General features: G+C 39.5%; 2 protein-coding genes across 16 annotated transcripts in view; one reads left to right on the top strand and one right to left on the bottom strand.

Moving 5' to 3' along the window:
• Positions 1-27740, top strand: part of LOC131426503 (uncharacterized) — a 163457-nt gene that overhangs the window by 79953 nt on the left and 55764 nt on the right. The window lies entirely within an intron of this gene.
• LOC131426502 (uncharacterized) lies at positions 475-7985 on the bottom strand. Of its 6 annotated transcripts, none has more exons than XR_009229103.1 (3): positions 913-7985; positions 783-859; positions 475-719 (listed from the first exon to the last, which is right to left on the bottom strand). XR_009229103.1 is itself a non-coding variant. In XM_058589286.1 (3 exons), exon 3 carries the CDS (start codon positions 7031-7033, stop codon positions 1370-1372), a length of 5664 nt encoding a protein of 1887 aa, XP_058445269.1. In that variant the 5' UTR covers positions 7034-7349; positions 7413-7489; positions 7543-7985; the 3' UTR covers positions 475-1369. The 6 variants fall into 6 exon arrangements, 3 of the variants coding, with proteins under 3 accessions (XP_058445269.1, XP_058445267.1, XP_058445268.1); XM_058589286.1 differs by having other exon boundaries at positions 475-7349; positions 7413-7489; positions 7543-7985; XR_009229101.1 differs by having other exon boundaries at positions 475-859.

A 27740-nucleotide genomic window follows, 5' to 3' on the forward strand; every position in this document is an offset into this window, starting at 1 on the left:
CCACATCAGAGAGTGCGGCGAGTTCGACACTTTGGCGGAATTATAGATGGCGTACAAAATGACATACGGAAAACCGCAGAGAAGCACTCTACATGCTTTCACTCGGTGCGAACTAGGTAAGTAGGAATGCTGCCTTTCCCGTTCCCGAAGAATTTCCATTATCTATTCCGGGTGCGGTTTTCATCCCGAAATCCTTCCCAAAGTCGTTACCGGTATGGCATTCACAATTGTACTCCACCGCCAAACCAGTCAAGTCAAATTAAATGCTAATGGATTTGGGGGAAAGTTATCTAGCAGGATGTTTTTTTTTTTTGGTGGCTGGCTGGTTTATTGATGGGAATTTTATTCCGAATCAGACGACGATTCATTCGAGGTCGGATTCCTAATAACAAAAGTATTTTCTTGTGGAAGTTGTTTTTCTATTATTCAGGGTCCCTCACAATGCCTGTTGCGAACTTGCAACGAGAAACAGAGACAAGTTTCCGATTTCTTAAACTGGTTTTATTTCACGGTAACAATTTCCTGTGACGACAACACCGTCGTTAAAAAATCCCTATCGAGAGACAAATTAAATTCATATATTGACAATATTGATAATAACGTAATTGCATTTTCTTAACTCTAATGAATATACATTTCAGACTAAATTTGGACTTACGTTTAGTGTCTCTAATGTGCGTCCTTCTTTATGTTTATCTCATAAACCGGTAAGAGTTATGCTACAAGATTGTTTATATTTTAGGTTAGGTTTAGAACTATCAGTTTGTCGATGTCTTATTTACCCCAAGTTTGGTGTTTATCTAGGTTTGCTTTATTCCACAGGTTGTTTTCTAAACTATTTCAAACAGCAGGTAGGTATCTAAAATTGATTCGTTTAGAAATTATGTTGACAACAAACGCTGGCTGACAAACCTGATTTAGTAAAAACGTACTATAAACTTGAGTTCATCACTTCTTCACTTTCACCTTTTAAACTAGAATAATCAATTACTTTTTAAGCCGTTACAGTATTTCGAATTCGCTAGCTTTTTAGTAATTCTAACTAGTGTAAAATTCTCTTTTAAGTATTGCTGAAGTAATATTATTATTTAACAAAAGAATGCCAAGATTTATCCCGGTTTGCAAAAATGACTTTTAATAATCGTTTGTTTGTTTTTTACTTTGACACTTTTCATCTCCCTCTCTCTTTCATTCTTATGTCAATGGTAATCGAATTATGGTCCCTTCACACGGAAAAAAACTGCTGCTCCATATTGCAGTGATTAAGGCCCGATCATACGAGGTAAAAAAATAAAACACTGCATTTCGTGGTTGGATACGTGGTGAGTTGCAACAAGAAGTTGCGACACTCCCCCCCGGTGCTTCGAAATCACTTTTCCGACGTACCAGTAGACTCACCAACATCCAACACTGCGAGTTTAACAGTAGGTCTCTCCAGAACCCCAGTAGCTGTCCGTACCAGAGCTCGCCGAACTTGTCCATCCGTGGACTGAATTGCGCGAACCACCCGACCCTTTGGCCAACAGTTTCTGGGTAGTGCCTCGTCCACAATGACAACGATATCTCCTTCGGCTATGGGTTTCACATGATTAAACCACTTCGTCCTTCGGGTTAACGATGGTAAGTATTCAGTAATCCAGCGTCGCCAGAATCTATTTGCGTACACCTGCGATGTCGTCCATGTATTTTTCAAGGCGTACCTGCTATCATCAAACGCGATCGGGGGCTTGGTTCCATCTGATGACCCCAGCAAAAAGTGATTTGGGGTTAGCGCAGTGGACAGTTCGTTGTCTAGCGGCAGTTCAGTCAACGGCCGAGAGTTCACAATAAACTCGACCTCAGTCAACATATTTTTTAGCAGCTCGTCATTAGGTGTGCGTGTGAGTTGGGTGTGCTTAATGGCCTTCTTAACACTTTGAACTAAGCGTTCCCAAGCTCCGCCGAAGTGCGGCGAGGCAGGTGGATTGAATGACCATTTAGTGTCGGTGGTGGTAAAGTGCTCCATCATTCGGTCTTGATTCACTTGCTTCAATGCTTCCCTCAGTTCTCGACTAGCTCCGATGAAGTTGGTACCACGATCGCTTATTATTTCTATGGGGGCTCCTCGCCTGGCGATAAAGTTCCTTATAGCAAGGATACACGAGTCTGTTGTGAGGCTATGTGCTACTTCTAGGTGTATTGCTCTCACCGTAAGACATGTGATTAATACACCCCATCGCTTTTCAGACCTCCGACCAACAACAACAGACATTGGTCCGAAATAGTCAATACCGACATAAGAAAATGGACGGCAGAAGGCTTTCAGTCGCGTAGGCGGAAGATTGGACATAACTGGTGCAGATGGTTTTGCTTGATTGTTTTTACAGATCTGACAATTAGTTCGCACTCGTCGATACGTAGAACGGAGCCGAGGTACGTAGAATCTGCGGCGTACTTCGTTGAGCACTGTTTGGTGATTCATATGACGGTATCGTCGATGAATATTTGCGATAATAAGATCTGTTACTGGATGTCTTTTCGGTAAAATAACTGGACGCTTCGTACATTTATCTATGAATTCGCAAGCATCGATACGACCATTCATACGCAAAAGTCCATCCTCGCCCAATATCGGACTAAGCCCGTAGAGCGAGCTTTCTTTCGGCAACACTTTTTTCCAAGGGATGGGATTTGGTTTCTGTAAATTTGTTATCTCTGAACTAAACTCAGATTCCTGCACCAGCTTTAAAATGAGCTTCTCTGCCTCTCTGAGCTCCAGTTGAGTTAACGGTCCGGTAACGATTGGTTTTCCAATCAGTTTTCTGCGAAGATTCGCTGGATATCGTTTTACAAAAGCTACACGACGCAACAGTACCTGCCACTCTGAGAAATCTTCCCATTGAAAAGGAAAACGGTGCGCATTATGATGTAACACGTGCGTTCGCCTATCTTCTAATGTTTTGTTGAACACAAACGTAGACGTGGGCCATTGCTCTCTCAATTTCCACAAAAATTCCGGACAGCGATACCATCGGCTTGTCGGGGACAAATCAGGAGTTTGCTGCCATTTCGTCGCATCATCTGCTACGTTCAGTTTCGATGGAACCCAGTTCCACTCGTTCAGATCCGTCAACTCCAGCAATTCACTAACACGCACCGCCACAAATTGATTGTATTTTCGGTGATCGGAATTCAGCCAGCAGAGTACATCACGCGAGTCTGTCCAAAAAAACCTTTGTGATGGTTTGAGCTTGTGTGTTTCCCCGATGTCATTCGCAAAGCGAGCTCCAATTAGTGCTGACTGAAGTTCAAGCCTTGGAATTGACACAAACCGCAATGGAGCTACACGCGTTTTTGCACCAATGAGTGCACATTCCACCTGGCCGTTCTCTTCAAAACGCAGATACGCAACTGCAGCAAATCCATTCTCCGACGCATCTACGAACACATGAAGCTGCATAACATTTCGTTTTTCTATGCCTGTCTTCTGCCGATAACATCTGGGTACACTAACATTTTTCACTTGTGGAAGGACTCGTAGCCATGTCATCCATTTTTTGTGCTGCTCGGATTTGATTTGATCATCCCAATTAATTCCACTACGCCAGATTTCTTGTAGCAGTATTTTTAGAAACATCAAGAAATGGGCCAGAAGTCCAAGAGGATCGTAAATCATCATTAAAATACTCAAAACTTGCCGTTTTGACGGTATGACGTTACCCTGCAATAACTCAGTACTGATTCTAGGCGATACTTTGAACGTAAACGTATCCGTATTGGTACACCACCACATACCCAAAACCTTTTCCGTTCCCATCTCGTTTGACAAGTTCAAGCTCTTCTCACCTGGAATGGCTTCTACCTCACGCAATACTTGTTTCGAGTTTGATAACCAGTTTCGAATTTCAAATCCGGCTTCTGCATGCACGTGGCAGACATCCTTTACTAGTTGTACTGCGTCTTCCTCAGACTCCTCACTAGACAGCATGTCGTCAACGTAGTGCTCTTTGACTATCGCTTCTGCCGCTCTCGGAAATAGCTTTTGAAAACGAAGTGCATTGTGATTTTTCACATACTGTGCGCAACTAGGTGAACAGTTAGCCCCGAAAGTCATCACTTTCATCGCGTAGACATCTGGGCTACGATTTTGCTCACCATTTCTCCACAGAAACCTCTGGCATTGCTGGTCGTTCCTGTTGATCATAACTTGATGGAACATTTCACGTATATCACCGGTGATGGCGACTCGGAATTCCCGAAAGCGTTGCAAAACGGATGGCAAAGAGTTGAGTAAATCTGGTCCAGTGAGCAAAAATGAGTTTAGTGAGACCCCAGACACCTTTGCCGCTGCATCCCATACGATGCGGAATTTTCCAGGTTTATTAGGATTCACTACAGGAAAAATAGGTAGATACCAAACGCGGGGGAATACCTCCGACAACTGATTCTCAGTTAGCTTTTCAACATAACCGCTTCGTTCGTAATCTTGAATCTTCTGCTTCAAATTTTTAGCTAGCTCAGGGTCTCGTTGCATTCGCTTCTCCAAACATAACAGTCTTCGCGTAGCCATCGCTTTGCTGTCCGGTAGCCGGGTATCGTTATAACGCCATAATAATCCTGTTTCGTATCGCTTTTCCTTCACATGGGTTAGAGCTTTCAGTAACTGCTCGGCGCGCTCGTCGTCTTTTGATAACAGAGGTTTAATGGGATTCATTACTCCAAGACTATCTAGCGAAAAGTACGCCTTCACTGCACCATGCAATTCTAAGTCATTCCGCTCGCAACACGCGCACACATGCAGGCTATGGTGTGCTGCTAAGTTTGATTTTGGAACTACAGCGCATGGTCCAAATACTGTCCAGCCAAGACGTGTTCTAGTGGCAATTGGTTCGTTCTTTTCGCCCTCTCTACTGTCTAACGCGTTTCCTAAGCGGCAATTGTCCATTCCGATTAACATTCTTGGTCGAACGTTGTGATAAGAATCAATCGGCAATTTTTTCAAATAATGATAATGCTGCTCTAATTCATTCATCGCGAGAGTCTGATAAGGTAAAGCAAGACTTTCCACTGTATGTACTTTTGGAAGCCAGTGTGTTGTCGCTTCTCGCACTCCTGAAATCTCCAACGGTAGTCTTACAGAATTCATTTCTTGGCGCTGCTGATCTGCTGTCCATCCCAAACACAAGGGATGTGACTTCCCTTCGAGCTCTAGTTCTTGCAGGAGGCTGTGTTCCATCAGTGTTACCGACGATCCGTCGTCCAAAAAGGCGAAAATGCGTACAGTTTTTCCTCGTCCATGTAAAGTCACTGGGACGTAGCGGAAGAGAACCTGGCCAGCTTGACTGACATGTGCATTACAGGTCTCGGTAGATGTGGCTGTTTCAACATGTTGAGTTGATATTGGTGAGTTTTCATTCCGCTGGTACCTATAATCGTCGTGAAGTAGTTTGTGGTGCATGTATGGACAACCGTTTCTTCCGCATGTTTGTTTTACCATACAGGCTCCGAAATGTTTCGTCAGACATTTCCGGCATAATTTGTTTTGCTTTAATGCTGCCCATCGCATACCAACATCAAACTCTTGAAACTTCTTACAAATTTCTACAGTACTGCAACCTCCAAAACAAATTATGCACTGCTTGTTGTGTGACTTCGGCGGAGTCGCCATCATACTCGTAGTCTGAGTAGAGCTGGACTCGAGATGAACATGAAGCTCTTCCTTACGATTGCGTTTCTCGGGTTTCCCAGTATATACACTGATTGGTGATGGAACAGTAACCACACAAGCTGCTTCAACCAGCGTTCCTAACCAAGCACTGAAATCTGACAGTGTTATAACTCGAAGCGGTTGACGATACTTCGCCCAATCAAGTTTGATAGTAGGTGGAAGCTTTTCGACAAGCTCTTGAAGCAGTGCTACATTACACAGATGCTCATTCAACCCACAAGCAACAATCGTTGCGCACATGTTCTGGACTGCAACACCGAAATCGATCAGAGTTTCTAATTTCTCTGTCTTCGGAGCTGGCATCTCGCGAATCTTGCACACTATGGAATGCACAATTATTTCTGGACGACCGAATAGTGTACGTAATGTATTGATAACACCTTCAAGCCCACATGGATGCAATAACCGACTTCTTACCGCTTCAAGAGCCTTTCCCTTTAGACTTCGCTGAAGTCGCAGCAAATTTTCCTCGTCACTAAACCCACACATCTTTGTAGTGCTTTCATACGTAGCAATAAACAAAGGCCACTCCTCAGGGTTACCAGAAAACTCGGGCAGCTCTTTTGCTACTGCCTGCCGTGCAGCAAGTTGACTTCTGCTTAACTCGTGCGAAATGGTAGCTGACGAAAGACCAGGATTCGAGTCGAAAGAATCTACATCGACGTTCGATGTACTTCTGGATGCGCGATTATTCGCACTAATCTCCATTGCTCTTAATCGTTCCTCTAGTCGCATCGTATCACGCTTCTGAACTTCCGCCATCTTTTGAAGCTGTTTTTCCACCCGCTCCATCATTTGGCACATATCTGTCGCCGCATTTCCCACAGTAGTAGAATTTGCATTAGGGGGAGGTACAACCTGTTGACCAACCATCTCATCTCGAATTTGTTGCTCCCTTTTCTCTAACTGGCACTGAAACTGATACTGCAAATCATTCATCGCATTTTTCATTTCACGATCTTTTTCTGCAAGCATTTTCTCATATGCTAGCTGTTGTTCTTGGAACCTACTCTGCATTTGCTCCATCTGCTTTTGGAATTCCATAACGAGCTTATTTTGTTGCTCCTGACTGCCCTTTGGTGACTTAGTTGTCCTTGTTGGTACTGGAACCGTCAAACGGGTCGGTGAGACCTGAGCTGTTCGCCTTTTTTCGCACGATTTACAGCTCCAATCTACTTCTTCGATCCCTTCATCGACGCCCACGCACTCAAAGTGAAACCATCCACCACAGTCGTCACAACACACCATTCGGCTATCGTCCGGATTCCTGCACATACCACAACTCACACCTGACTTTGACATGTTTTCTTGTCTATCCTTAGACATTTCGAAAGCCTTCCCGACCGCGAGATAAACGGATTTTTTAAAATGTTGCGAACTTGCAACGAGAAACAGAGACAAGTTTCCGATTTCTTAAACTGGTTTTATTTCACGGTAACAATTTCCTGTGACGACAACACCGTCGTTAAAAAATCCCTATCGAGAGACAAATTAAATTCATATATTGACAATATTGATAATAACGTAATTGCATTTTCTTAACTCTAATGAATATACATTTCAGACTAAATTTGGACTTACGTTTAGTGTCTCTAATGTGCGTCCTTCTTTATGTTTATCTCATAAACCGGTAAGAGTTATGCTACAAGATTGTTTATATTTTAGGTTAGGTTTAGAACTATCAGTTTGTCGATGTCTTATTTACCCCAAGTTTGGTGTTTATCTAGGTTTGCTTTATTCCACAGGTTGTTTTCTAAACTATTTCAAACAGCAGGTAGGTATCTAAAATTGATTCGTTTAGAAATTATGTTGACAACAAACGCTGGCTGACAAACCTGATTTAGTAAAAACGTACTATAAACTTGAGTTCATCACTTCTTCACTTTCACCTTTTAAACTAGAATAATCAATTACTTTTTAAGCCGTTACAGTATTTCGAATTCGCTAGCTTTTTAGTAATTCTAACTAGTGTAAAATTCTCTTTTAAGTATTGCTGAAGTAATATTATTATTTAACAAAAGAATGCCAAGATTTATCCCGGTTTGCAAAAATGACTTTTAATAATCGTTTGTTTGTTTTTTACTTTGACACTTTTCATCTCCCTCTCTCTTTCATTCTTATGTCAATGGTAATCGAATTATGGTCCCTTCACACGGAAAAAAACTGCTGCTCCATATTGCAGTGATTAAGGCCCGATCATACGAGGTAAAAAAATAAAACACTGCATTTCGTGGTTGGATACGTGGTGAGTTGCAACAAGAAGTTGCGACAATGCCTGTCAGGTTTGCTTACAGGTGAGTTTATTTCGTTATCCCTTGTCAGAATCCTCTTCCTCCTCGAATCTCGCCCAATAATAAAAACGCCAAAGTCTAGTCAAAAATGACGTACGGGAATCCCACGAGCCACGATGCTCCTCCGGCAATTCTCTGCGGTTTGATAATCATGCTTTCGAAAGGTTCATTTCCGTAGTTCCGGCCCTTCATCGAAAAGGCGGCTGTGACTTGGGCAGCATGCCCCCAACGAGTTATCTATCTTATTGTGCGGTTTTATTGGTTTCCATTGTGCCAAAGACGGGTGAGCGGTTTTCCTTCCCCCTCTTCCCCACTGTGCCGCGGTTGATTTCCGTGGAATTACTGCTAGCAGAATAAACCAACGAACCAACGCAGCATCCTGATAGTCACGGATCATCTCAACGGAGGGCGCTACACGTTCGTAACGTAACGTATATCGGATGATTTCGAATTTAATCGCCTACCGGCACGAAACACGACAAGATATTTACTGTGCCAACGAGCTGGTTTGTTTGTGTGTTGATTTCGATGACGACTGGTTCGAAACGCAACGCCTACTGTGTGTAGGTGAGTGTGTGGTGGAGCCGCCTCGAATCAGGCGATTCGTCTTCTTCTCCTTTTTCTTATTCCAGCAGTCGTACTTGTCGTTCCTTACGGGTTTATGTTTAGATACCAGTTGTGTACGTGTGCGTGTGTGTGTGTTTGTGTTTTTCGTAGGGCGCTGGAAGGTGGAAGTGCTTATCTTCTACGGCTCCGGAGATGGAGACGGTATCGATTTATGACCTTTCGCCACAATTTGCTGGTTCATGGAATGTACCCAGGGTTTGTCTTGGCAAAGTGGAAAGGTAGTTCCGGAGGGATGAAACAGTAATGCTTTTTCGCCAGGCAGTTGAAAATGGTAATAAATTCGGAAGATTTAGTAAGATAGAACTGGAATCGGACAGATAGCTTCGAATTGTTTTACTGAGAAACAAAAAAACAACGACAAGTGTTCTTTCCGCCATCGATCAGAACAGTCATAGTCACAGAAATTTCGCTGAGCATGAATGTGAAGTTATTTCGAGGTAACTCTTCTGGGACGAATTACAATAACAAATGGCGCATTTGACAGCTGTAACGATTGCTGTGATGGTTCACAATGAGACCAGTATATTCATCTCCCTACGAACGGGTTCAATTTGTTACCAAATTCATGCAAAATAACAATTACTCTTTAAATTTTCAATTGCGTTACAATTCCAATTCCAATGTCACCCAACCTCCGTTTAGGCTTCGTCTTCGACTCGTGAGAGCATCACAGTTCATGTTGAACTATTATGCCACTTAGCAGTTCAACATAATCCACTGAAATGGTTTTGAGTAAATTTAACATAGAAATTATTTTAAACATTTTTACTTCGCAACTTTTAGTGACGGTAGAAATATTTCAACAAACTTCACCCTATAATTTCGGAAGCGGATGTAGGATTCGGATTGAAGTCAGGAATTCCATATGGGACCACAAGAATCTAAGTTTGTGAAAATCTGTCGAGCCACTTACTGAGAAAAGTAAGTGAGTTCCATTTTGAAATATATATGAGCACTACTTCCGAAGCTTTCGGCAATCGGAAATCGGAACCCAGGATAACCGAAATCGGTTTGTTTGACTATCTACTGATAATGACTGCCGATTGGAATAGTTTTGAGGTCAGCTTAGAATTTCTTTTATGTTTTTTGTATTACCGCTTTGAGTGAAAATATCAAATTTTTTCCGGATTTTCTTAAATTTTTCGGATGCCGGATCCGGATGAAATTTGCAAATTTTGTATGAGACCATAAGACCTTCCAATTAAACCTGAATTTGCTAAAATCGGTCACGCCATTTCTGAGCAAAGTACGAAAATAAATTTTTTTGAACTAATCACCCTGTAATTCCGGAACCGGAAGTCGGATTCGAATGATATATGACACTCGGCTCTCCGGGCCTCGATTCAAAAATCATTTTTCACAGTGTTTACATTACCTCTCAATATAAGAAAGACAGAACGCAGATATCGCTCATAACTAACAAAAAAGTAACGCATCTAACGCTTCGTAACGCCTGCAATCACCAAAAAAGTAACGCATGTAATGCTCATAACATACAAAAAAGTAACACATGTAACGCTTCATAACGCATATAACCACCAAAAAAGTAACTTATGTAACGCTTCGTAACGCTTAAGACCCACAAAAAAGATACATATGTATCGCTCATAACTTACAAAAAAGTAACGCATCTAACGCTTCGTAACGCCTATAATCACCAAAAATTAACGCATGTAACGCTCATTACTTACAAAAAAGTAACACATGTAACACTTCATACCACCTATAACCACCAAAAAAGTATCTTATGTAACGCTTCGTAACACTTATAACCCACAAAAAAGTTACATATGCATCGCTCATAACTTACAAAAAAGTAACGCATCTAACGCTTCGTAACGCCTATAATTACCAAAAAAGTAACGCTTATAACTTACAAAAAATAACGCATGTATCGCTTCGTAACGCATAAAATTACCAAAAAACTAACGCATGTAACGCTCATAATTTACAAAAAAGAAATATTTCGTAACACTTATAACCTTGGAAAAAGTAAGAAATGAAACGATTAGTAACGCCTATAACCCTCAGAACGCAAATAACGCAAACAATGCTTATAACTTACAAAAAGGTAACGCATATAACGCTTCGTAACGCTTATAGCCCACAAAAAAAACGCAAGTAACGCTTATAACTTACAAAAGAATAACACATGTAACACTTGTAACCCACAAAGAAATAACGCAAGTAACGCTTATAACTTACAAAAAAATAACGCATATAACGCTTCGTAACGCTTATAGCCCACAAGAAAAAAAATGCCAGTAACGCTTATAGCATACAAAAATGGAACGCATATAACGCCTATAACCATAAAAAACCCATGTACCGCTTCGTAACGCTTTAACATACAAAAAAAAGTTACGAATGTAACGCTTCAAAAGGCTTATAACCCACAAAAAACTAACACATGTAACGCTTATAACTCACAAAAAGTAACGCATGTAACATTTCGTAACGCATATAACCTGCAAAAAAAGCAACACATGTAACGATTAGTAACGCTTATAACCCACAAAAAAATAATGCATGTAACGCTTATTGCTTACAAAATAGTAACGCATGTAACATTTCGTAACGCTTGTAACTCAGAAAAATCGTATGTAACGCTTCGTAACATGCAATAAAATAGTAGAAAAGTAACGTATGTAACGCTTCGTAACGCTTATAACCTACAAAAAGTTACATATGTATCGCTCTTAACTTACAAAAAAATAACGCATCTAACGCTTCGTAACGCCTATAATTACCAAAAAAATTATACATGTAACGCTCATAACTTACTAAAAAGTAACGCATGTAACATTTCGTAACACTTATAACCTAGAAAAAAGTATGAAATGGAACGATTAGTAACGCCTATAACCCTCAGAACGCAAATAACGCAAACAATGCTTATAACTTACAAAAAGGTAACGCATATAACGCTTCGTAACGCTTATAGCCCACAAAAAATAACGCAAGTAACGCTTATAACTTACAAAAGAATAACGCATATAACGCTTCGTAACGCTTATAGGCCACAAGAAAAAAAATGCCAGTAACACTTATAACATACAAAAATTGAACGCATGTAACGCTTCGTAACGCTTATAACATACAAAAAAAGTGACGAATGTTACGCTTCAAAACGCTTATAACCCACAAAAAAACTAACACATGTAATGCTTATAACTCACAAAAAAGTAACGCATGTAACATTTCGTAACGCTTATAACCTGCAAAAAAAGCAACAAATGTAACGATTAGTAACGCTTATAACCCACAAAAGAATAATGCATGTAACGCTTATATCTTACAAAAGAGTAACGAATGTAACGCTTAAAACTTTAAAAAGTAACGCTTATTGCTTACAAAATAGTAACGCATGTAACATTTCGTAACGCTTGTAACTCATGAAAATCGTATGTAACGCTTCCTAATATGCAATAAAATATTAAAAAAGTAACGTATGTAACGCTTCGTAACGCTTATAACCCACAAAAAAGAAATGCATGTAACGCATCGTTTCACCTATAACCTATAAAAATAGCACATGTAACAGTTCGGCTGAAAAGTTCGTATCGTTTAATAGAAACACACATTTTTTTTGCCAAAATTCGTTTTTATTATTCAACAGAATTGCCATCAGAGGCGATACAGCGATTGTAGCGATCTTCCAACTTTTCGATACCATTTTTTTTAGTACGATTTGTCCTTTGCCTCAAAATAGGCCTCAGTTTCAGCGATTACCTCTTCATTGCTTCTAAATTTTTTACCAGCGAGCATTCTCTTGAGGTCTGAGAACAGGAAAAAGCCACTGGGGGCCAAATCTGGAGAATACGGTGGATGAGGGAGCAATTCGAAGCCCAATTCGTTCAATTCCAGCATGGTTTTCATCGACTTGTGACACGGTGCATTGTGCTCACGCGGCACCCATTTTGCACAAAGCTTTCACATGTCCAAATATTCGTGAATAATATGTTCAACACGTTCCTTTGATATCTTTAGGGTGTCAGCTATCTCGATCAACTTCACTTTACGGTCATTGAAAATCATTTTGTGGATTTTTTTTCACGTTTTCATCGGTAACAGCCTCTTTTGGACGTCCACTGCGTTTATCGTCTTCGGTGCTCATATGACCAGTACGAAATTTTGCAAACCACTTACGAATTGTTGCTTCGCCCGGTGCAGAGTCTGGATAACACTCATCAAGTCATTTTTTGGTATCGGCGGCACTTTTTTTCATCAAAAAGTAGTGTTTCATCAACACACGAAATTCCTTTTTTTCCATTTTATTTCACAATAACAAAAGTAGCTTCACTCAAAATGCAATATCTCACAAACTAATAATCAGACAGCTGTCAAATTTACACACGTATCTTTTGAAGGTTGGTACTAACTGAAAATGGTATGGATTTAATTCTAGTGGCGCCCTCTCATAGAAACGATACGAACTTTTCAGCCGATCTGTTAGTTCTTTGTAATCTCAAAAAATATAACCAAAAAAGAAATGTAACTACCAAAGAAATGTAATACCAAGGCCTTGCTTCTTGTTTTAAATTTGAAGGTTCTAGTTTCGTGTTTTTATCCGTTTTACGTTTCGTGATTAGAATTACTTATTTCTAATTTCAAATTTATTTTGTAAAGGGATTTCGAAAATTAAAAACATAACCATCCATAAGTTTAGCACTAAGCAGTTCAATTTGAACTGCTCTGCACTGATGAGTCAAAGACGAAACGTAAAAATAATGAAAACGGTTATGTGTCCTAGCACAAAATTTGGCTAACCCCTAAATGATAACCATCCTATTTATTTTAATGCAACGTTTTCGACTCGTCAGTGCATTAGCAGTTTTTGATGAGCTACTAATGCCACCTCGTGGTTCCAGAAAAAACGTGTAAGTAAATTTTCAAGCGTAATAAATCAACTAGCTTCATAAACTTCGAGAAATTGATTCTGTTCCAAATATTAGAGTCAATTTAAACTTACCCAGTCGTTCTGTCGACAAATAGCTAGTCCGCAAAAAAGAAGGAAAGCAGTTTCAAAAAAAGTGGAAACTATATTATAAATTTCATTAATGTGATTTGAATGCGACAGAGCCTGAATGACGAAGAACCGAACGAAACTCGCGTTCGGTTTTCTTTTCGCAATCTTCAACCCAAGTCTAAGGGGACATACATCAGGCAATAAAATAGAGCTTTCGGAAAGAAAATTTCCCAACCAAAAGTATTTTCCTCGACCAAACAAAGAAAAGCCACGTTGGCTTTCTTGTGACGGTTCGTATGTGTATGTGTATGTGTATGTGTCTGTATCGGTAGCTCTTTGCTCGGATGCGTCGTTGATTTCATCAACCGACAGTTCAAAGAGGTTGAAATTCGAAACAGAAGAATAGGCAGAAGGTGTCGGTGGTTGAAGTTTTCCAAGCGTTTGGCCAGTGGGAGTGGGAAACATGAAACGGAAAATGTATTCTTTTAATCTACAGCTCCACACACACCCTTTCTCCGGTGCTGCTGCTGCTTGCTTGGCATACAAAAAAAAAAGAAAGGAGGGGAGAACATTTCCTATCGTAAGAGCATGAAGATACAAGCTTCTCGGGGCGCTCTGAAACAAAGATGAGATGCTTGTAGGCGGAAATTGGTATTTGTTTAGGATGCTGTTCTCGGCAAGAAAAGGCATAATTTTATTTTCATGGCTTAGACGAAACTGAACGCAAACGAGCTACGGAGCAGTTCATACGTGAGGTGCGAAACTTTCTCGAATTTTGATCGGTCAGATTCGGGTTTGTTTGCGGGAATGACAAATTGCTAGTCGTGGAAACGAAATCTAAATTCTGCTGGACAATAACTGACTCTATAAGGCAACATCGAATCCGATACGATAGGGGACATGCAGCGCCCTTAGAAATTCTATCAGCGGAAAAGTCAATGAAGCGGCCCTCACCAACAGCGCTCAACTCGTCAGGTAAAATGCTCAATACTTTAGCATCTTGTTTTTCGCACGTCTGGAAGGGGTAATTTGAATAGTAAATTAGCTTTCCTTACTTAACATTTCTGGTCGAATTATGTTGTTCAAAGTTCAGCATGACATTCACAATGTCACACGGGAGACTACTTAATCTACCAATTTATCTTCAGGGATTCGAAGAATCTTCCCTCCTCCCTTCAAACTCTGTTTTATTTATACATTATAGCAATCGTCTCTGAACACACACGCACTAACTGTATCCGACTCTTATCTCAAGCCCTAAACAGATGCCATTCCAAGACAAAACCGCGATTTCCATTTAAACTGACAACTCCCACTCCAGCCCTCGCCCGATCATAAAGTGGACCAGTGAAGCGTTTTGGCATGTTTACCTACACTTGCGCTGGCTGGTTGACTGTGCGGTGATAGCAATCTCCGCATATAGCACGCGCTATCAGAGAAGAAAACAAAAAACCGGGGCTTTGAAATCGTAAAATTCATTCGCTTGCCTTGCACATTTTTTCCCGTCACATTCGTATTTGGTAGCTCGGTCTGCTGTTGGAATTTAGCTGATAAAAAATGTCGTTCCCCGTTCACATCCGGCAGTTTTACCGGTAAGACATGCGGTTTTTCTATAGGGTTTCCAGCAGCATTCGATCGCAGTTGCCATCGATGCTGGTTATTATGTCGTCATGGTGATTTTTGGTGCCTCCCATGGAAGGCAGAGAAAGCTGTCCTCTGTCTGAGCTGTCCCAATAAAAGATACATCATTAATCAAAAATCTGTCAGTGAGAATTTCCGCGGAAACGAGATACAAAGCAAATGCCGCTTCCGTTCGGGGGGCGAAATTGAATGTAAGTTGTTCTTTTTCTAGGCTTTTCCGGTGACTACCCTTGCCCAGAACCAGAAACATTAGTAATGAATGAATGTCGGTTTGGGATTACTGCGAAACGCAGTATGCCATGGGAAGTGTTGCCGATGTTACAGATTTGTTTAGGGACTGTACTCGAATAAACTCGAACTCGAATCGAACTCAAAAACAACGTTTTTGCTTTTGACTTGGGACGTGGAAGAATTCTTGATTACATATTTGGTCGTCGACGATGCTGATGGTTGAATTTACCGCAACCACAGATCGCCTGCCCCACCAAGTACTACTTGGCAAATTTATCGACTTTTACTTTCTAAATATTCAGGCGAAACTTGCCGATCATAAACTGTTTGTGGACGATTTGCTAAGCTTTTCTTGAAGACATGCAGTACGGTATTAGTTGGAAATATGATGTGAATAGTGAATCATAAAATTCTTGTGAGATTTATAACAAAAAAAAATAGAGTGAGCATTTGAAAACTTGAAGGGTGTAACCTAAAACGAAAAATGGGCCCAACAAGAATGAGTATAAATATGTCCAGTCTTCAATTAAAAAAATTCAAATCATGTCAAGTTTAATTCAAAGACAAAATAAAATATTCACTCATGTTGCACATGCGAATATCCGGCCCATTTGTTTGACTCCTTCCATCCGGTTTTGTACTGCATTCTTAGCTAACTTTCCTCTCCAGAGGAACTGCATCTTGTCTGTTTGCCTTGCACTGTATCTCGCTGATAACATTTCCGGCGTCTTGGGCCGATTCATGTCCTTGAGCAAGACGCTTGTCCGTCGAATACCATTCCATAATACTGTGTTGACAAATCCGAACAAAAATTAATGGAGCAAACAACGGAGTCCACGCGCATACGTTACAGTAATGTTGGCCACATCCATTCAGTTTCGATTACTTTGCGTGCGAGTAGCTGGGATTTTCGAGATGCACGAGCAGAATTTTGACCCATAGCTAGTCTTGATTCGATGCCACAACCGACATGATGTTTGTTGAGGTCAAAGGCGGCATAACGTACCCTAAGTATGTAAATCAGCTCGTAATTGCAATGCGATCAATATAATTAAGATAACAACTTTTGGATCTCGCATGTAAACATTTGAGGTTCAAACGCAATATGGGATATCGGAAGTTTACAATATCTCCGTATATCGCTCCATGACACGCTAAATACTGCTGAAAGAATACTGCGCATGTTTAAAATTATCTCAGAAGGACTTATTATCATATCATATATTTATATCAACTTTTTAGAATATTATATAGCATATTTTTAGAAAAAACTTTTACGTTTACATTTGATGCAGACAGATTTAGATTTAATGCAGACTGAGAAATTGACTGATAATATAAAAATAACGAAATACGCAGCAAACACACACATATTAAACAAAAATTTTCAAAGACTGTTCATAATTTTGAAACTGGTTTCTTGACTAGGTTTTGGAAGTTTACTTCACAGTTTCTGTTCGAAACTAGAATCCAGAATTCTGATGTAAGATTTCAATTTCAGAATTCCGGACCAAATTTAGGATATAAATTTTAGATTTAGATTCTGGACCTAAATGTTAGATCTGAACTCTGGAGCTGGAACCAGCTTCTGAGCCAGAATGAAGTACAGTTTCAGAATTTAATTTCTAAACTCAGCTCCAGAGCACATTTCTAGAGTTCAAAATCTGCATGCTGGAACTAAATTTTAAACTTGGATTCTGGAACTAAGTTCGCAGTTCAAGCTCAGAATTCAATTCTAGAACATCTGCAGTCTGAAAATGAGTTCAGTTTCATAATACTAGAACTGAATTCTTGATTCAAAATTTTGTCTCATATTTAGCCCCGGAGCTTTATTGTTGCACGAAAGCATAGCAAGAGAGGATTCGTCCTTTTAAGTCTGTGTTTTTCTTGCGCAGTCGAGCGAGGTGTTGGTGTGATAGGTTTTCTGTGCATTCTGGACATGCAACAACTTCAAGCGTCGAGGAGAGCTTGATTCGATAGAAGAAATAGCATGTTTTGCTCCTCAAAAGTACCCCTCTCTGTAGGGTGTTTTTCGATCCAAGTTTATACTTTGCATGATAACACAACCAACGTTTAGATTTAATGCAGACTGAGAAAATGGTTGGTAAAATAAAAATACCGACATACGAAGCATGGTGACACCAATTTTCAAAGACAGTTTATAATTCTGGAACTGGTTTCTTGACTAGGTTTTGGAAGTTTAGTTCCCAGTTTCTGTTCGAAATTTGAATCCAGAATTCTTATATAGGTTTGCTATTTTAGAATTCTGGAGCAAAATTCAGGATATAAATGAACAAGAATTTATTTCCTGAGTACAGTTTTATATTCTGATTTCTGAATTCAGTTTCAGAACTTAATTCCTAAATTCAGTTTCAGAGCAAAATTTCAGAGTTCAAAATCTGAATGCGGATTCTGGAACTAGGTTCGCATTTCAAGCTCAGCATTCAATTGTAGAGCTTCTGAAGTCTGACAATGAGTTCAGTTTCATAATTCTAGAACTAAATTCTTGTTCTGTATTCCGGGCCAAAATTGTGCATATGAATTCTTAGCTTGTTCCATATTTCGAATTTACCGTTTGAATTTAGTTCAATTTCAGTTCCTGAATACTGGTCTAGAATTTTGGATCCGATGTAGATAAATGATGACGGTAAAAAGTGCTCAGTTGTAAACATCGGATGAATTTCGCAAATCGGCTCTTTTAGAACCATTAGAATATTCCTAAAGAATTGTGCGAAATATTCTATTACTGAGTATGCAAATCCACAAAAAACTATAACATTGTTCGTTGCATTTTTTCGTATTCTCATTTGTTCCATATTATTTAATTTTATAGTAGAATATGTTTCCTGCTTGAAAGTCATCTCAATAAACACTTGACCGATAGTAACGAAATTTTGTCATATGTTTAGCCCCGGAGCTTTATTGTAACACGAAAGAAGAGCAAGAGTAAAATTGTCTTTTGAAATCTGTGTTTTTCTTGCGCAGTCGAGCGGGGTGTTGGTGTGATAGATTTTCTGTGCAGGTACTGAGTCGTTAGAATGGCTTTAACGGGAGAATCGATTATCTAGTAAATTGAATATTTTAAACTCGAGTGTGATTTGTTTTGGCTGCGCATCCATCGAGCTGTGATCCAAAGAGTACTTTCAGAAGATTCTTTTCCTAAATTTTTAACGAACTGGAGCCAGAATCCGTGCTTTTAAGCTTCCATTAACCTCTTAACATTTCGGTTCTAGGGTCAAGCAGTTCTTAGTAGTCACAAGTGTATCATTGTTTCGGAAGTCTAAGTACGCGTGAAAACCTATCAGAATATGCATTTGTTTCAGCAGGAGAACGGATGCTCGTTTTCGCACCGGGAACTCGTTTAGTCTGAGCCTGAACAGCGGTGTCGAGAATCAAGTCAAGTTCAAGTCTCTGTTTGCGGACGATTTGCTTGGCGCTCGCATGAACGTAAGTCTCGTCGTCCATTGATCGATGCATTTCGGCTGCATTATTAACCAATCGCGGTAAGGAATTTGGACCCCGTTTACTGTTTATTGGTTCGGTTAGGCTTCTTGCTTGGAACCCATCTCGATAACCATTTGACCGATGGTAATGAAATTTTATCACAAGTCTAGCCCCGGAGCTTTATTGTTACACGAAAGAAGAGCAAAAGAGAATTCGTTCTATGAAAACGGAGTTTTTCTTGATTAGTCGAGCGAGGTGTTGGTGTGACAGATTTTCTTGTACTCCGGTCGAGAGAATGGCTTTATGGGGGAATCGAATATCCAGTTATTTGAATATTCTAAACGCGCGTGTGCACCAAATATTGCTTATAAATGATCCTACTAAATGTCGACGAACTGGTGTCAGTATTCGTGCATTTGAGCTTCCCTTACGCTCTTCACTTTCGATTCTAGGGTCGAGCAGTTCTTAGAAGTCTCAAGTGTAGCATTGTTTTGGAAGTCTATACAGATGGAAGACTTATCAGAATCTGCATTGGATCACTTTTTCTTCAGCAGACGGGTTGGGAGAACAGATGTCCGTTTTCGCACATGGAATACGGGCGGTGTCAAGAATCAAGCTGATCAAGCGGTGCCAAGAATGAAGACAATCCAATCTCTTAGCATTAGAGTTAAAATCTCCTGAAACTAACGTTGATACTCGGTCAAGACTCTTGGAGGAATGTAGATGGAAGTAATGTAAAGGTTTATACTTTTCGTTGTTACTTGACATCGTGGAGAGCTCGATTCGATAGAAGAAAAAGTATTTTTTACTCCTTAAAAGTATTTTCAGGGAGTGAACAAAGTGATTTTCAAGTTAACCAAGCTTCAAATAATATTCACATTATTTAAACACATTTTAGATAAGTCAGTAGAAATTTAATGGAACAAATTTTCTGGATGATACTCCTGAAATCCTACTGTAGAACTGTGATCGAATCCACAACAATCTCGTTCGATGAGTTAGCCGTCGAAGGGAACAATCACTGAATGGAGGGGCCATTTTACAGTCAACTGCATCAAGAATGTTCTAACTGTAGGCAAAAATGTTATTAACAGATTTTTCAGAGGATCAGATCACATTGAAAGTTCTGAAAATTCAGCCCACGAAGTCCAGTCAGAGAATTTCAAGGGTCCAGCACAAACTTGGGTTTCAAGGGTACTTGTAGTTTTTGGTGAACCAGGGTGCGTTGGATTATCTTGGTCTGGTTTTGGGCTTATCAGACCAGTTTCAGTTCTATCTTCCGCAATGTTTACTTAACGCACTTGTTTATGATTCCGGGACTCCACGCGCTTTTACTATTCCAAAACATCTTTGACATAGTGACAAGATGCCAAATTAGGCCAGAATAGCGAGGGAGCGTCATTGTTGCGTAGTAATTAAAACAATTGTTTCTTTTGGCATTCTTCACGGTCCTTGTTTACCGTTCCGGTTGTGATGAAGCTTTGGCTTGTTCGACCACAGCTGCACATCGCCTGCCAAACCAAATATTTTTTGGGGAAACTTATCCTTTTTCTTCATCCTGAAATGCTTCTTTATGCCATGCCGTTGCATGCCAGTATAAAATGACATTCCGGGAAGCTGCTTAAAGCCCCAGTACGTATCGAAAGATCTGGTCACTTTTGCAATATTTGCTTCAATTTAGCGTCCGCTAAAGGGTGTTAGGTATTTCTTATGTTGCACGTTATACAGCATTATCGACCAGTCACCAGACAACTATGAACTCATTTATTTGGCAGCACTGACCATGGCTAGTGCTGCGGGCTCGATGAATTTGTTACACTGATAAACGACGTTCTGTACGTTCTGTTTGGGACCAATTTTCTCTACTGCAGGGTGTTTTCCCGAGCCCCATCGCGTGCTAAGTGGAAACGGAACCGGGTTTCAACGCCACAACAATCGTCGTTGTCGTCGTCGTCGTCGGCAGCAGAGAATTAGAATGTTTATTTTGAAACAACACGGCCTAGTTGGTTGTTCCGGTTCCTATCATTGCCTTTGGTAACACGGGGCAACTGTTGTCTGTATCCCAGGGATCGTTATCTTGTCTAATTCGCAATTGATCCGAGCTTAAAAACACCCGATGGATGACGGGGATTCGTTTGTGTGTGCAAAAGTTGTAACGTTCAGTGAGAATGCAGAAGCGCGTTGAAATTCGGACGGGGTGTTGTTATTGGGATGCCTATGCCGGCGATGAATTTCGTTTGATCTGGTCCAAATCTACAGTTTCAACTGGGAATGAAAATCAAAGCAGAGCTAGGGGAATATTTGGATGTGGCAGGAAACAAAGATTGCCCTTTTGACTCTACCAGCAAATTGCTTGCCAAACGAAAAGATTTTCTTTACATACTTACCTAGTTTGCCAAATTTTAAACGGAAATTATAAGCTCACTACGGAACGTATCCTAACGAGTGTTACATCCGCTTGTTCTGTGCGCTTCCATTCCAAGTATACCACACGGATTCACACAATCATCCTTTGGAAGCCGTGGTATCTGCATGGGCTTTCATCCTTCGACTCGCTCAATTGATTCGGTACTGATCCATTTCTCCACAGAGAATAGCTTCGCGAAACTACTACCCAAAACGAGAGTTAGTTCCTCCTCATTCCTCCCTTTCAATCCGCCGGCCTTTGCGAACAATAGTTCAGCCATTCATCATCCTAAAGCATCCCATCATTACACTCCGGTTGGTATGAATGCCGAAATGAACTGGGTAATAACTCTGAAATGTAATGTTCTGAACAGTTCACGTGGTAGCACAAACAATTCGGCACCATGTTTGAAGTTGCTCGTTAATCTCTGATGCCCTCTCTGCTACCATTTCCTTCTTCCTCACTCCCTCCCTTGTGTACCGACGATACGCATACCTTCACCCTTAGGTTGGGCGTTTGACTTGTGTTAGCATATTATTTACGAACTGGTAGATATTAACATTCATGAATTTGGCAAAATTTTCAGTAGCTCACCCGACGAAGTAGGCGAGAACGCCAGGTCCCGACGGAGGCAGAAGCAGATGTTAATTTTTCGGTGTAAATTAATCGCAGCAGGCTTGAATAATTCATCGAAGCACCCCGGATTGGAATAACGGACCAAGACGGCGACGGGTCTCAGCGCCATCCCGTAGCGCGGTGGTAGTAACAAGAAAAACAATGGAAAACATTATTAATTCGCGAGAGAGAGAGAGAGAGAGAGAGAGAGAGAGAGAGAGAGAGAGGGACAAAAAGAAAGCAGGAAAAGTGTCGGAAAATTGTGTGATCAGTATTCATCATCATCATCATACGGCGAAGAGGGAATTGGTGCGAGTAAATGTTTCGAGTTCGAGCATGGCAGAATCCGGGAACTAACCCTGTTTTGTTGCTCGAAGTTACACTCCGTTTAACGAAAAGTTCGTTAATTTTAACTTTCGCCTGAGTAAAGTTGCTTAATTCTGGACTTTGCACCCTCTACAGCATAGTAAAAAAAACGAGGGATGTCTGACACACACACACAAAAACAACCGAGAATCACTGTTATCGAGAACGTTGTTTCGGTGTTGTAGGCGTTATTCAAAGCTTTCCACCCTCGCTCAACTTGCACTGGAGCCTTACAAAGTGGAAACGAACAAAAAAAACATTAAACGGCAAGCCTGAAGGAACGAAAATTTCACACGTCGACAGTAGCAGCCCGTTTTTTGAGCCTTCGGCCGTTAATTGTGTAATTAAATTTTCAGAAAGCAGTCCTCGGTCCGCTAGCCTTTTTTTTTTACTACTCACCGCCGGACACACGCGCCGTGGTTTCGTTCTGTTTTTCGTTCACTTGGCCCCAAACACAACAATTCGGACATTTTGCGCGTGGCTTGCCGTACCGGCCACGAGGAGAATCGGAGGAAGGGTGAATATTTTAACACGTTCTTTTTTTTTTGCTTCTCCCGGTGGTGGTTTGCAACCATCGACTTTTCAACGCTTTTGAATTTTTCACTGGTTTGTTTGGTTGTTTGCCGGAAAGCCCACTGGAATGTACTGAACGTAGTAGGCTGCTGCCAGTTTCATGTCACTCGGGCCGGGTCTCGGGTTGGGATTTTTTTTCCACTGGAATAAAAGTCAGAATAATTGAACATATTTATGCTAACCTGGTCTAATGTGGAAAAATTACGCCATAAGCGGCTTAGCCGGGAAGCTAATACATGTGAAATTGACTTTTCCTGCAGAATTCTAATATTGAATAATGAAATTTACTTACTCTCTTTTTTCACTCATTCCATACTAGACAAACTAGGCTACGTCCGCCCAAATGAACTTCAGTACCGGAGGTGCAATGCTCCAAAATGCAATCCAATCGAAAATTTCTTTCGCCAAAACTGCTTTATCTATATTCAAGTTTTTATCAGCAAAACTGCGTAGAATTTCGTATTGTATCTGGTTCGGTTTTGGCTCTGTGATCTTCTAACTGACGAACTTCGCATTAAGGGGGGGGTTAGGGTCTAAACCAGGGTGGCAAGTGAATTGCCGATTTCAATTTCCAGGTTTTTTCCCGGTTTTCCCGGTTTTTTTAGATAAAAATTCCTGGTTTTTGGAATAGGCTCAAATTGCCCCTGTTTAGTTTTTTATTAATTTTTAATTTAACTTTCAACAGATATCCCATGTCCAAAAAGGATCATTGTAATAGGCCCGCTAATTGAGGATTCAATTACTTTCCAGACATTTCGATGAATAAACAAAAAAATATTAATTATAACATGTGCGTATAAGAAAAGCATAAAGCCTTTTCCAAGTCATTCAGGGGTTTTGGCTACACGTAACCGATTTCTTCCGAGTGCACATGACTGTTTTTATCATTTTTTTTTTGTATACATATGATTGAAAATAAATCAATAAGGAACAACAATCCCAATAACGGACGCTAGCCACTCGGAAAAAACAACAACAATCTGTGCTTGCAACTCAAATCATTTTGTACAGAGCTTTCTTCGCTCCTTCCGGAAGTAAAAGTGGAAATCTCAGATCAGCGGAAAAATTATAAATGGCAGAATGGCCAAGGATGGCTTTTATCGTACCAAAGAACGCTCTCTACCAACTCTTCACAATATTCAATCATTGCCATCAAAGAGAGATGGATATCATCTCAGCAACAAAACACCGTCATGGTTCATAACATATAACATAGAATAAACACCAGTGCGAGAGCGAAATTCTCTCGATGACCTGTCTGAGCATCACGGGTTAGCACGCTGCTGTGGGGATTCTCTCTGAAGCAACAAACGGTCGCTTATTCTCGTATATATTATATACGGGCAGTGGATAATTGCGACAGAATCATTTTACTGTTGCCGCTTATTCTAACTATGTGCAATTAACCTTTGTATAAGTGGTGTCTATGAAAATGTCTGTGAATGCTCCAGATCAGGGTTTTGAAATATTGTATATTGTAACTTAGTATGAGAATCATCAAGTCGAATTATCTGCGATAATTATCAATTTGCGATTCTCTTGGATCATTGCCGGACTGTATATTGTTTGTTAGGGGTGTAAAATACTCAGAGTATGAAGTGGAGCGAAGAAATGTAGAAAAATTCTTGCACGGTTCATGCATTGAGAGACAGCGAGTTCGTGTAGCAGCTTCTACCAGATTCAAAATGTTGTATACAATGTAGAAAAATATCGAGCCGCTTTCTGCCAAATTATCGGCAATAAATTGTTATATGGACATAAACTGTTTAAATTATGTCGCTTGGAAGCACATCTGTTCAATGAACGATACCCTCAGATGAATTTACATGTGATAGAATTGAATATAAAATCATTGGTTGTATGTTTATCTAAGATTTCGCAAAACCGTTGACTTGCTCTTTTAAAACACCTTTTTAATAGATCTGTTAGTCAATAAACAATAATTACGATTTCAATGCGTTGATGGACAAATAAATCAAATGATAACTGTTAAAATGCACAATATATCGATGTGTTTTTTTAATAGGATTCTAAATGCTCACAGAATAATCAGAAAGTACGAGTTCTTCATGATGAACTCTCCGCTGGTTTAAACCCAGTTGTATTTCCAATAGCTTAACTAATTTATCTTCTATGAGAAATCTTTCTACAATTGATTCTAGCAGATCAATCAATAACATTCAGGGTTTCAAATTAAGCAATGATTAGTTCAATTAGTTATATATTCTACAAGTTTAGAACTAATCGACTAGAATACTATTGAATGTAAACCCTGAAATTATTTTGGGAAATATAGATATAGACGTAAATAATTTAAATCATTACTTTATTGAAGTTCCAAAAACTCAAACTTGATTCAATTCTCCCTAATCTACATCCATATCAACGTTCTTGTGATCCTACTATGGAATAGTTGAGGACCTTTAAAAGAAAATTAAACATAGATTCACTGAACAAATCAATTAATTTTCTAAATCTTTCTAAGATTCTATACTGGTTCTCAGAAACCAGTTTCAACTCTTCCAATTTTGCGAGTCCTTTTGATATCTCACAGAAATATAACAACACAAGTATTGTCTCAAGATAACCTTACTGAGACAAATTATGATGAAACAAGGGCAATTATTAGTAAACTTAAAAACTTACATATTTTCCCTATGCTACCTAGGGATTTTGCCATAAAATTTGCAGGTGTTTTGAATAATTATTTAAAAATTTAATAAAAATCCAACAGAAGCATCCAAATTATCCTTATTTTTCAAAATGAGCTTTCAATATGCTGTAATTGATAACAACTTAAAAAACTCTGATGATTCCTGTTTGATTTAAAACACCTGCAAGCCTCTAAAAATCGTTGGACGAGACATGGGGTGTTGGCCCAATTTCCAATGGACAATAAGTTATTTCAACACTTGTACTGAACATTTCGCACAAACGCAAAATTGGGTATTGTCTCTTACTCTTCGATTGCTGAAAAAAAAATCATTATGCTAACAACTGTTACTCATAGGTGAGTTAGTAATATTTTTCCCGGTTTTTCACTAAAATTCCCGACTTTTTCCGATTTTTTACCAGTGAAATCAAATTCCCGACTTTTTCCCGGTTTTCTCGATTTTCCCGGTCACTTGCTACCCTGCTAAACGATGAAAAAAATCATCATTTTTGCGAATTTTTTCCAGAACTATCGTTCAACAAAATAAATTCAAATGTTTTGCATGATAAAAAGCATCATTCGAACAACATTTTGGAATTTTTTCGTTAGAAAATATTGAGAAATAAGTCGGTGAAGAGGTATTTTTGAGGACGCTTCTTAAAAATCATGATTTGCGGTGTCCACTGTATCTCAGCGCAGACTAATAAGAAGTGAACAAATGAACGCAGCATAGTTAGAGAAGGAGTTTTTCTAGACCCCAACGTTTCTGATTTTTCACGAAAATATATTTGCCATTTTGTAGCTGTCAAACCTTCCCAAAGTAACAAACAACGAAAAGGAAAACGTTGGGGTCTGGTTTTTTATATGTAGAAAATGTGTGCAAAATTTGAAAAAAATTGGTGCAGTAGTTTTTGAATGACGATGAACTCGGACTTTCAAAACCTGCTTTCGAGAAAAATGCGTTTAAAGTTTTCCAGGGAGCCCGTAGGGTCTAACATTAAAAAAAAAATCATATTTTTTCTTTTATAATTTATTATAATGAAACATTTCAAGAATGTTTTGTCAAGTTTTGAAGTCAATCGAAGTGGAAATCTTGGGCTTGTGCGACGAGCTCTTGCTTCTTCGCAGACTGAGATAGCCATAGATAAAGGTCCATAAATTCCAGAGTTTCGTTCCAATAGGCTGGAAAATTTCACAGAATATTCTTGAAATGTTTTACTATAAGACAATATAAAGAAAATAATAAATGAAAAGTGCTAAGAAAAGTGCTAGACCCTACCCGCCCCTTAAATCGTGTTCAGAGTTGTTGGTAGGAAACAGATTCACCTATTTTGTAACAAAATTTAATCAAACTTTTTTTTTATTTTTGCAAATCGATTTTAAATGTTTAAAATCGATTTTTTTTGTTCAGTGCGGGATTCGATTAGGTTTTTTTTCCATATTTTTATTCAAAAACTTGACTAATTTTGTAAAAATCATTCATACCACTAGGATTTGTCAGTTCTCGACTACGGCCGTTTGAAAAAAAAAATTGTAAAAAAAAGTTTGACCCTTTTCAAAAGACAGTCTCGATAATTTTTGGAAAAACAGCTAAGCAAAGTGTTTTTTTTTGTGCAGTTTTCATGAACAGCAAATTTCATCGAAATCTGAGAGGGTTGCCGCTAACATTTGCTCGAGTTAGCCTAACACATCACTTAAGAAGTCGTGTGACTGACACACAGATGGCGCTATCATTGTCGAGTTCATATGATGTTCATTGACATTTCGACTAGTCAGAAAAAAAAACGTGACAACCATTGCAGTGAAGCTACTTTTGTCTTTTTCAAAACATTAGATTCAAAACAATTTCGTGTTTCAATAAAAAAAAAACTGTACAAGTTTAACAATGGCTTCAAAAGTCACACAAGGCATTGTTTTTACGATTATGCATGAATATTTGACCATGAGAAAGCTCTTTCGAAAGTGGGTTCCGCGTTTACTCACAGTCAATGGAAAACATCGACGCGTTGATGATTAGAGCAGTGTTTGGTCATGTTTACAACTAACAAATCAGATTTTTTTTTGTGCCGATATGTGACAATGGATGAAACATGGATGAACCTTCCTCACTTCACTTTAAAATCAGAACGATCATTATTTGAGTGTACTGCAGCCGGTACATCGCATCAAAAGCGTCCAAAAGCACAATTCATGTATTTTAGGATGCACATGGTATA

Source organism: Malaya genurostris, chromosome 1, assembly GCF_030247185.1.
Source record: "Malaya genurostris strain Urasoe2022 chromosome 1, Malgen_1.1, whole genome shotgun sequence".
Taxonomy (NCBI): Eukaryota; Metazoa; Arthropoda; class Insecta; order Diptera; family Culicidae; genus Malaya; species Malaya genurostris.

Excerpts from the sequence above, each read along its gene's own strand:
- LOC131426502 (XM_058589286.1), bottom strand. The coding sequence starts at position 7,033 with ATGTCTAAGGATAGACAAGAAAACATGTCAAAGTCAGGTGTGAGTTGT.